This window comes from Myxine glutinosa, chromosome 8 (assembly GCF_964187855.1).
Source record: "Myxine glutinosa chromosome 8, kmMyxGlut1.1, whole genome shotgun sequence".
In the NCBI taxonomy this organism is placed as follows: domain Eukaryota; kingdom Metazoa; phylum Chordata; class Myxini; order Myxiniformes; family Myxinidae; genus Myxine; species Myxine glutinosa.
Genome location: NC_136268.1, coordinates 16,658,648 through 16,670,922, shown reverse-complemented (window position 1 = coordinate 16,670,922; position 12,275 = coordinate 16,658,648). Strand labels below are relative to the sequence as shown.

General features: G+C 38.6%; 1 protein-coding gene across 2 annotated transcripts in view; it reads left to right on the top strand.

Moving 5' to 3' along the window:
• Window positions 1–12,049, top strand: part of LOC144893225 (fibroblast growth factor 4A-like) — a 426,289-nt gene extending 414,240 nt beyond the window's left edge. The window contains exon 3 of one of the 2 annotated variants that reach the window (XM_078782961.1): window positions 6,310–12,049. In XM_078782961.1, coding sequence (XP_078639087.1) covers window positions 6,310–6,486 — 177 coding nt within the window. In that variant the 3' untranslated portion in view covers window positions 6,487–12,049. The remainder of the gene's footprint in view (window positions 1–6,309) is intronic. The other variant, XM_078782962.1, reaches the window with a different exon arrangement.
• The last annotated feature ends 226 nt before the right edge of the window (window positions 12,050–12,275 follow it).

Below are 12,275 nucleotides of genomic sequence, written 5' to 3'. Positions count from 1 at the left end.
TTCGCATTCAAATTTCTGTTATGATTTCACATTCCAATTTCTAATATGGTTTCACTTTCCAATTTCTGTTATGATTTCACATTCCAATTTCTGTTATGATTTCACATTCCAATTTGTGTTATGATTTCACATTCCAATTTCTGTTATGATTTCACATTCCAATTTCTGTTATGATTTCACATTCCAATTTCTGTTATGATTTCACATTCCAATTTCTGTTATGATTTCACATTCCAATTTCTGTTATGATTTCACATTCCAATTTCTGTTATGATTTCGCATTCAAATTTCTGTTATGATTTCACATTCCAATTTCTAATATGGTTTCACATTCCAATTTCTGTTATAATTTCACATTCCAATTTCTGTTATGATTTCACATTCCAATTTCTGTTATGATTTCACATTCCAATTTCTGTTATGATTTCACATTCCAATTTCTGTTATGATTTCACATTCCAATTTCTAATGTGGTTTCACATTCTAATTTCTGTTATGGTTTCACATCCCAATTTCTAATATGGTTTCACATTCCAATTTCTGTTATGATTTCACATTCCAATTTCTAATATGATTTCACATTCCAATTTCTGTTAAGGTTTCACATTCCAATTTCTAATATGGTTTCACATTCCAATTTCTGTTATGATTTCACATTCCAATTTCTAATATGGTTTCACATTCCAATTTCTGTTATGATTTCACATTCCAATTTCTAATATGGTTTCACATTCCAATTTCTGTTATGATTTCACATTCCAATTTCTAATATGGTTTCACATTCCAATTTCTGTTATGATTTCACATTCCAATTTCTGTTATGATTTCGCATTCAAATTTCTGTTATGATTTCACATTCCAATTTCTAATATGGTTTCACATTCCAATTTCTGTTATGATTTCACATTCCAATTTCTGTTATGATTTCACATTCCAATTTCTAATATGGTTTCACATTCCAATTTCTGTTATGATTTCACATTCCAATTTCTGTTATGATTTCACATTCCAATTTCTAATATGGTTTCACATTCCAATTTCTGTTATGATTTCGCATTCCAATTTCTGTTATGATTTCACAATCCAATTTCTAATATGGTTTCACATTCCAATTTCTAATATGATTTCACATTCCAATTTCTAATATGATTTCACATTCCAATTTCTAATATGGTTTCACATTCCAATTTCTGTTATGATTTCACATTCCAATTTCTGTTATGATTTCACATTCCAATTTCTAATATGGTTTCACATTCCAATTTCTGTTATGATTTCACATTCCAATTTCTGTTATGATTTCACATTCCATATTTCTGTTATGATTTCACATTCCAATTTCTGTTATGATTTCACATTCCAATTTCTAATATGGTTTCACATTCCAATTTCTGTTATGATTTCACATTCCAATTTCTAATATGATTTCACATTCCAATTTCTGTTATGATTTCACATTCCAATTTCTGTTATGATTTCACATTCCAATTTCTGTTATGATTTCACATTCCATATTTCTGTTATGATTTCACATTCCAATTTCTGTTATGATTTCACATTCCAATTTGTGTTATGATTTCGCATTCCAATTTCTAATATGGTTTCACATTCCAATTTCTAATATGGTTTCACATTCCAATTTCTAATATGGTTTCACATTCCAATTTCTAATATGGTTTCACATTCCAATTTCTGTTATGATTTCACATTCCAATTTGTGTTATGATTTCGCATTCCAATTTCTAATATGGTTTCACATTCCAATTTCTAATATGGTTTCACATTCCAATTTCTAATATGGTTTCACATTCCAATTTCTAATATGATTTCACATTCCAATTTCTAATATGGTTTCACATTCCAATTTCTAATATGGTTTCACATTCCAATTTCTAATATGGTTTCACATTCCAATTTCTAATATGGTTTCACATTCCAATTTCTAATATGGTTTCACATTCCAATTTCTAATATGGTTTCACATTCCAATTTCTAATATGGTTTCACATTCCAATTTCTAATATGGTTTCACATTCCAATTTCTAATATGGTTTCACATTCCAATTTCTCTTATGATTTCACATTCCAATTTCTGTTATTATTATTATTTTATTTATTTTATTTTGTATACTGAATCGAGGCTTGTGAAAGAGCTGACATTTACTTCACAAACAAATAAACCAGACAAACAAAATATATAAAAAGAGGGAGCGGAAGACAAGATGGGGAGAGAAGGGGAAGCACACAAACACTTGAGAGCACACAACATTTAAGAGCAGGGAGATGTGTGGGAGGGAGAGGGCTTGGGGGGAGGAGGCGTGGGAAGGGGGGGGGGGTTATTATGATTGATTTCAATGATTATGTTATGATGAGTTAAGAGTTATGAGTTATGATGAGATTATGAGAATGAGTTATGATTTCACATTCCAATTTCTATTATGATTTCATATTCCAATTTCTGTTATGATTTCACATTCCAATTTCTAATATGATTTCACATTCCAATTTCTAATATGGTTTCACATTCCAATTTCTAATATGATTTCACATTCCAATTTCTGTTATGATTTCACATTCCAATTTCTGTTATGATTTCACATTCCAATTTCTGTTATGATTTCACATTCCAATTTCTAATATGGTTTCACATTCCAATTTCTAATATGATTTCACATTCCAATTTCTAATATGGTTTCACATTCCAATTTCTAGTAGAATTTCATATTCTCCTTTCCAGCATGTTTTCAATCCCTCATTCAACAATTGATTTCAAATCCCACTTCCAACAATTTGGTGCGGCACGAACCAATAGTGAATAGACCAACCTGAACGCAATGAATGTAGAATCCCTTTGTTGTGCAGGCAGAGTTCAAACCTTTAGGCTTTAACCTCAACACAGCTGTCTGCACCAAGCTGCACAAACCGAAACCCCTGCCCTTTTTCATCTTCAGATCACAATCCTTTTCTCCCGGTCAAGGTCAGTCAGCACAGAGGCTGTTTTCTTCCACCCTGTGATACACTGAAATAAACAATTTTAACACGGTATAGTTTTCACTGCATTATAGCTCTTTATGATTAACCACTGTAATTAGGTGATGTTCTATCATTCAGTAGATTAGAGGTTCCATCAACGGCTTGATCAGTTCCGATGATCGAGGAAACTCCCTTTTTTTTTTTTTTTTTTTTTTTTGTATACAAGATCGAGGCTCGTGAAGGAGCGAACATTTATCACACAGAAAGACAAACCGACAAACCGACACATAACCGACAAACCGACACATAAAACAAAAAGCATCGGGAGCGGTAGACAAGATGGGGAGAGAGGGGGAAGGACACAAAACAACATTTGAGAGCAGGAACCGAGAGACATGGAGACATCGAGAGATCTGTGCGAGGGAGAGGGCTTTGGGGGGGAGGCATGGGAAAGGGGGTGGGAGAGGCATAAAACATATGGACACTGCCAGGACTACCAGGAAAGAAGTTGGAATTACAAACAAGGTGGATCTGGGGTGAATTAGTGGGGGTAGAAAAGATCAAGGTTTTGGATGGGGGAAGATAAGAGATGGTGGTGAACAGCTGTTTTAAAGACCTGGAGGGAGGAGTGGGATTGAAGGGAGTGTGGGAGTTTGTTCCAGAGGCGGGAGAAAAGAGGAATGAAGGAGTGAAGGTGAGCAGAGAGCCGAGATTTCGGCAGTTTAACCATCAGAGGGTGGCTGGCAGATCTTGTGCGACCTGTAGGAATATTTGGGGGACAGAGCACAGAGAGAGCTGGGGGAGCAAGGCCGGAGAGGAGTCGGTAGAAGACAGAAAGACCACCTACCTGCCTGCGGTGAGTGAGTGAAAGGCCCTCAGAGATAGCTTCATCGCGGGAGATTCCAATGATTCTGAAAGCTTTGGTTTCAACAGCGTGAAGCCGAGCCAGGTGTGAGGCAGGAGCACCAGCCCATAGGGGAGAACAGTATTCCATTGAGAGTATTCCCTTCTCTCTAAGAGTCGATTGTATGTAATCCTACGTAACTGTTACAGACACCTCAAACGTTAGCTTAACCACCTGAAGAGGTGCATTATGTAAAGCACATACCCTTTGTATCTCTCCTCACTCGGGTCGCTGAGTGGTAGTGGTAGTCATCTGCAGCTGACATAACTCTTCGTAATGAAAAGTTTAGTTCTTTTGTCAACAATGTCAAAACCCGGTGTCACATCCTTTTTTGGACAACCATTCAATCGTCACTGCCCGCAACATATTGCTTCTAGTATTTACCAAGTTAGTTTAAGCTGGCTTGAAAATAATCAACTTGGCATTCCATTTTCCCCCAAGAACCTTTAAGTAAGCATCTTACTCCCTGACTCCCCCAGGTTACTTTTGGTTGGAAAGCTCAGATTGTGGAGATGGATTTTATGACTCCAAGCATAATTGTCATCTCTTGTTGCTGCGTCGTGCAATTCCTCTCCGCTTTGGTCATTCTGATGCATCTGAATGTCAGAATGCACACACTGCTTAAAATCCTCCAATAACATTAGAACCTACTCTGTCCAAGTCTTTCACCATTTCATATGGTTTAAGAATTGCCGCCCTACCTCTTCATGCGGTGCACACGTATCAAGAGATAAAGCAGAGCAATATCTTAAACCTTCCCTACAAAACACTTTGCAATAACTGAGTCCATTCACACCATTTTCCCACATCACTTACAGACTCCGGCCCGTAATTATCACACATGTACCTAGCGCACGTTCCTTTATCAGGGGGACCGGCCTGGCCTGACTTTCCTTGTTTGTCATCCATTATTAAATATATTAAATTTACAATACACGGACTGTCACATAAAACACCACAAACACCAGGACAAAACAGAGTAAACACCAGGCAAACCAAACAAAACATTTTATCAATACCTAAATTTCACAATTTACGATATGCAGACTGTTACACACATATACAATCGAACTTGTACACTAAAACTATTTCAACAACACGTGACACCTCCAGTTGGTGGGATTTTAACCCAGTGCAATCCCACTGGGACTCCTCAACCCATTCTGTGCAATCCAGCTGGGACTCGACCCATTTCGTGCACGCAGGGGACACTTACCCAATGGGACTTCTCAACCCATACAACCTGCCCTCTATACTTCTGGGAATACCATTCCCATGCACGGGTATAGCCGGACGTCAACCTGTCCTCTATACTTCTGGGAATACCATTCCCATGCACGGGTATAGCCGGACGTCAACCTGTCCTCTATACTTCTGGGAATACCATTCCCATGCACGGGTATAGCCGGACGTCAACCTGTCCTCTATACTTCTGGGAATACCATTCCCATGCACGGGTATAGCCGGACGTCAACCTGTCCTCTATACTTCTGGGAATACCATTCCCATGCACGGGTATAGCCGGACGTCAACCTGTCCTCTATACTTCTGGGAATACCATTCCCATGCACGGGTATAGCCGGACGTCAACCTGTCCTCTATACTTCTGGGAATACCATTCCCATGCACGGGTATAGCCGGACGTCAACCTGTCCTCTATACTTCTGGGAATACCATTCCCATGCACGGGTATAGCCGGACGTCAACCTGTCCTCTATACTTCTGGGAATACCATTCCCATGCACGGGTATAGCCGGACGTCAACCTGTCCTCTATACTTCTGGGAATACCATTCCCATGCACGGGTATAGCCGGACGTCAACCTGTCCTCTATACTTCTGGGAATACCATTCCCATGCACGGGTATAGCCGGACGTCAACCTGTCCTCTACACCTTTGAGGATTTGTGTCTCTATGCCATGCATACATAGAAATTCTACCGACAACCTGATAATTAGAGAAGTGTTTGAGGTTTTGTTTTGTTTGTTTGACGTCTATGCATTCCTGGACCGCTGGACGGAATGAGTTGAAAATTGTTTGTTATACTTGGTGTGTGCACAGGAAGGTTTTAGATTTTAAAAATCGTAGTCCCTGGTATTCAGAGTGGGGGAAGGAGAAGGGAGCAACCCAATTCCCCCTCTGTAAATATTTATCGTACAGCACCACCTGGTGGAAGCCTGTGCTGCAAGTCATAATATAATACGCCATAGACATGATAAAAGTGGTGGAAATAACCCGTCAGTAAGGACAGGATCTTTGCTCGTACTTATAATTCAGGAACAAAAGGAACCAATCACCACAGTATGATATTTGCCATTGAATTTGCAAAGCTTGTCTCAAATAACCTTATTAAGATTCTAGACTTTATGAAAATTAAATATCTGCATTTGTCTTTCCCTTTCCTTTTGTGTTCACCTACTTCCCATATGCAGCGATATTTCAACCACGAGTGCAAATTCAAGGAAGAATTACTGCCCAACCACTACAACGCATATGAATCGCTACAGCATGCTGGTTTCTACCTTTCACTTAACCGCAAGGGTCGCGTAAGGAACGCAAGGAAGGTAAACCCGACCATGAGAGTCACACACTTCCTTCCCAGGATGTAAGCAACACGAGCAGGTGTCGGTGAATGAGGAGAAGTAAAGATCTGACCAATCTCTGATGGGCATGAGATGGGGTGGTGAGGGGCAGGGCTGGCCATCCATCCTGTCCTTCAACTGGCGTTACGTGTTGAGCCTGTAAAGGTGAAAAACAGAGAAAAAGATGGTGCCCAACGTCAGGAGCCAAGCCAGTTTGTGCATTTGCCATTTTGGTGGATCCGCTCCCTTGCAAAAGATGGTTTCGAATGTGTTTCATTGAAAACATCCCTCCATACGAAGGGACGGTAGACGGTATAACCGATATCGCACAGCACTTGATACAGCACATCATGTTTATAATGTCCGATAACAGTTTTAAACCAAGGAAATGACCACTCTGCACAGAAATACTTGATTCAAAGAGAGGTCTTGGGTGTGTGACCGGTGGTTCAGGGGTGACCAAGATCCTGCTTTGCCTCAACATCTCTTATCAGGTTCTCATTGAAAACTCACCAATGCACCGGACGTTTACATGTAATGGCCACACATGTGTGGAGTAAATGGTTTGAAAAAAATGAAGACGATATTTTCTTAATATATTTCATTTTAGTGGAAATATGCAATTAGAAAGTAGACTATTGAATTATAATTTATTTTTATGATGACATTTTTGGACATTTCTATTTAATACGTTTAGAAGTTTGTAAAGTCAAATTTTTATCTAATGATGCATGAATTACATGTCAGAATGATAATAATCATCCGTTGTTTTATGAGATTTTTCCTTGTGAGTAGGATTACACCGTCGCAATGTCCGCACCAGTGTGAACACGCCGTGTAATGCGCCCACATACCACGACCTCAAAACACCAAACGAACTTTATATCAAAATTCCATCGTGGAAGGATAACGGATTTGAGGAATCTTTTTGGATACGTGGAAACTTTTCTGCCCAGGCTCTATTTACGTCACAGTGGAAGTGCATCGCGTAAGTTAAAATGTTAACAGACATTTCAAGTGCATGCGTATGCATTCATGTTTCATTGATTAACAGGAAGCTAAGATTTCAAAAATTGAGCTTTACGAGATACGATGGTTGTGAAATTTGGACCATTTTCCATCACGTGCTCTCGTAAAGCCAATCAGAGACGAGCAAACGCAAGGTAAGACCAGAGGCGGATTGAGGGGAGGACCAACGGGACATTTGTGCAGGGCCCAAACTCCAGGGGGCCCAGGAAAAACGTACGATACATTAATTTATTTATCAAGCTACTATCATTTATTCCCTTGTCGTCTCAAAGTTAGCAAAGACTGGAGACAGGAATTCAAGGTCTAAAATATATAACTCAAGGTTTAATTTAAAACAAACTAATTCTGGACAAATGAGTGACATGCCACATGAGTCACATGACCTTTTATGGGAGGTTCGGCATCATCACGTCACAATGACGCAATGACACAACCATGAACGATGTAGAATTGTTTTATACAGTAGGCCGAATCGCGTATCTGATGATGATGATGATGAGTTCCTTTTTATTTATACATTAAAAAAATCAATTTCCCCTCTTTCGGAAAAACCTGGCATCTCTCTGTATAATCATCATCCCTTCTGGAAGCCGCGATGACGTTCCGGAAGATGGAGAGTGCTGCAGCTCAGTGGAAGAAACAAAAAGATAAGCGTGCAAGCTAAAAAAAAGCTTGCCTAGTAGAATACCTAAATTATTCAATTTCGGGTTTACATTACTGCAAGATGATGCAGCAATGGCATCAGTGGATCGAACCGGTTTAACTGTTGGTGCTGATGGTGATGCTGAAGAGGTACGCATAGGTGCAGAAAAAACTACGCCTGGGTGCAGAAAAATAGTCCTGGGTGCAGAACAACTAGGCCTGGGTGCAGAAAAATAGTCCTGGGTGCAGAAAAACTAGGCCTGGGTGCAGAAAAACTAGGCCTGGGTGTCGCAAAACTAAGCCTGGGTGCAGAAAACTAGGCCTGCATGCAGAAAAACTAGGCCTGGGTGCAGAAAAACTAGGCTTGGGTGCAGAAAACTAGGCCTGGGTGCAGAAAAACCCAGCCTGGGTGCAGAAAACTAGGCCTGCATGCAGAAAAACTAGGCCTGCATGCAGAAAACTAGGCCTGCATGCAGAAAAACTAGGCCTGCATGCAGAAAAACTAGGCATGGGTGCAGAAAAATAGCCCTGGGTGCAGAAAAACTAGGCCTGGGTATCACAAAACTAGGCCTGGGTTTAGAAAACTAGGCATGTGTGCAGAAAAACTAGGCCCGGTGCAGCAAAAGTAGGTCTGGGTGCAGAACAACTAGGCCTGCATGCTCAAAATAAACTTGACTTGCCTACAGACAACATTCTCATCCCACTGAAACCCTGATCCTGCTGTTCTTACTTTCAGTATTTTTACTTTTGATTCCTCTTCAGTATTAAAAAGTATTGGAGCGAAATGTTTATAGATCAACACACAGTAACGCAGTTGAGCTCTGTTTTTTTTTTCTTCCCCAACATTTGAAGCTTTGTGGGGACGTGTAAGGGAGAAGGAGAACGGGTTTGGGGGGAAGGAGAGGCCTGGACTACTCTAATGTCCCAGGGAATGTTGAATTTAAATGCGGCTTTGGGTAAGGCACGTCGGCTTACCTGGGAAATCTACTTACATTCATTCGCTGCTATCATGGTTTCTTTGGATCATCGAATCTGGTAATTATGAGCTTTTGGAGTTTTGCTTTCATTTCCCCATTAATCAATGATTGCATCATGTGAACCAATGAACACAGTTATTTGTTTTTGTAAGAGTTATATGGTATTCGTGTACATAGGCTATGGCATGTTCAGGTAACCGCCCATATGTAAAACGTACCATTTCATATATTTCACTTGATTCTAATGAGTTCCATGAAATGCACAAATATTTGAATGTCTGTCCATGTAGAGACCATCAATGATATCAGTCTCTTGGTAATGTCCTAAATGATATCAGTCTCTTGGTAATGTCCTAAATGATATCAGTCTCTTGGTAATGTCCTAAATGATATCAGTCTCTTGGTAATGTCCTAAATGATATCAGTCTCTTGGTAATGTCCTAAATGATATCAGTCTCTTGGTAATGTCCTAAATGATATCAGTCTCTTGGTAATGTCCTAAATGATATCAGTCTCTTGGTAATGTCCTAAATGATGTCAGTCTCTTGGTAATGTCCTAAATGATATCAGTCTCTTGGTAATGTCCTAAATGATGTCAGTCTCTTGGTAATGTCCTAAATGATATCAGTCTCTTGGTAATGTCCTAAATGATGTCAGTCTCTTGGTAATGTCCTAAATGATATCAGTCTCTTGGTAATGTCCTAAATGATATGTCTCTTGGTAATGTCCTAAATGATATCAGTCTCTTGGTAATGTCCTAAATGATATCAGTCTCTTGGTAATGTCCTAAATGATATCAGTCTCTTGGTAATGTCCTAAATGATATCAGTCTCTTGGTAATGTCCTAAATGATATCAGTCTCTTGGTAATGTCCTAAATGATATCAGTCTCTTGGTAATGTCCTAAATGATATCAGTCTCTTGGTAATGTCCTAAATGATATCAGTCTCTTGGTAATGTCCTAAATGATATCAGTCTCTTGGTAATGTCCTAAATGATATCAGTCTCTTGGTAATGTCCTAAATGATATCAGTCTCTTGGTAATGTCCTAAATGATATCAGTCTCTTGGTAATGTCCTAAATGATATCAGTCTCTTGGTAATGTCCTAAATGATGTCAGTCTCTTGGTAATGTCCTAAATGATATCAGTCTCTTGGTAATGTCCTAAATGATATCAGTCTCTTGGTAATGTCCTAAATGATATCAGTCTCTTGGTAATGTCCTAAATGATATCAGTCTCTTGGTAATGTCCTAAATGATATCAGTCTCTTGGTAATGTCCTAAATGATATCAGTCTCTTGGTAATGTCCTAAATGATATCAGTCTCTTGGTAATGTCCTTAATGATATCAGTCTCTTGGTAATGTCCTAAATGATATCAGTCTCTTGGTAATGTCCTAAATGATATCAGTCTCTTGGTAATGTCCTTAATGATATCAGTCTCTTGGTAATGTCCTAAATGATATCAGTCTCTTGGTAATGTCCTAAATGATATCAGTCTCTTGGTAATGTCCTTAATGATATCAGTCTCTTGGTAATGTCCTAAATGATATCAGTCTCTTGGTAATGTCCTAAATGATATCAGTCTCTTGGTAATGTCCTAAATGATATCAGTCTCTTGGTAATGTCCTAAATGATATCAGTCTCTTGGTAATGTCCTTAATGATATCAGTCTCTTGGTAATGTCCTAAATGATATCAGTCTCTTGGTAATGTCCTAAATGATATCAGTCTCTTGGTAATGTCCTAAATGATATCAGTCTCTTGGTAATGTCCTTAATGATATCAGTCTCTTGGTAATGTCCTAAATGATATCAGTCTCTTGGTAATGTCCTAAATGATATCAGTCTCTTGGTAATGTCCTAAATGATATCAGTCTCTTGGTAATGTCCTAAATGATATCAGTCTCTTGGTAATGTCCTAAATGATATCAGTCTCTTGGTAATGTCCTTAATGATATCGGTCTCTTGGTAATGTCCTAAATGATATGTCTCTTGGTAATGTCCTAAATGATATCAGTCTCTTGGTAATGTCCTAAATGATATGTCTCTTGGTAATGTCCTAAATGATATCAGTCTCTTGGTAATGTCCTAAATGATATCGGTCTCTTGGTAATGTCCTAAATGATATGTCTCTTGGTAATGTCCTAAATGATATGTCTCTTGGTAATGTCCTAAATGATATCAGTCTCTTGGTAATGTCCTAAATGATATCAGTCTCTTGGTAATGTCCTAAATGATATGTCTCTTGGTAATGTCCTAAATGATATCAGTCTCTTGGTAATGTCCTAAATGATATCAGTCTCTTGGTAATGTCCTAAATGATATCAGTCTCTTGGTAATGTCCTAAATGATATCAGTCTCTCTGATATGGCTAGCTGTTTATGCAATCATATTTAGATGGTCAGAGCTTAAAGGGTTACATAGGATTTTATTGTTGGTGCTTTCACAAAAGAAAAAGGTGGAATATTGATGATGGAAAAGCATTTGATCTTATGTGGTTTTTAACAAAACCTCAAGCAACGAGGCACAAAGTGCCTCCTCCCTTGATATGGAACGTGTTCTCTGTATGCAATAATGGTTTGATTGCAGCTTAAGTCTTAATGGCTTTGACAAATTGTTAAGTCTAAGCAGGTTCCAGATTTGTGTTGTGCATTAGTTTAGGTGACACTTTGTTGGGAGTAAATAATGAAGGATTTAGATAGGAGCGGAATCATTATTACAATCCATCGTTGTATTTGCAACTTCAGCTGTCATGATCAAATAAGTGAGCATTGTTAGCAAGGTCAAACAATATTGAAGCTTAACAGTTTAGATTTTGAAAAGTTTTAACATTGACACATTTTAACTTTACAAACACAATTGCCTTTTCTTCTGCTGAGAAGATGAGTGTGTGAGTTGTATGGAAGTTTTAGAGCTGACCAATAAATCCGTGGGTGAATCTCCAATAATATTTGTTTGGTTCTTCTTTCTAAGCTTGTTTTTTTTGGGGGGGTTCTTCCTGATATTGTTTGATTCTTCCCAAAACCCTAACCCTAACAATCCAAAAGACCCCGCAGACCGAAAATACACCAAAGACCCAAAATACCCCAAATACTAAAAAGACCCCAAATAATCAAAAGACCCGAAGACCTAAAAGACTGAAAAGACCCCCAAAGACCCCGAAGACCCA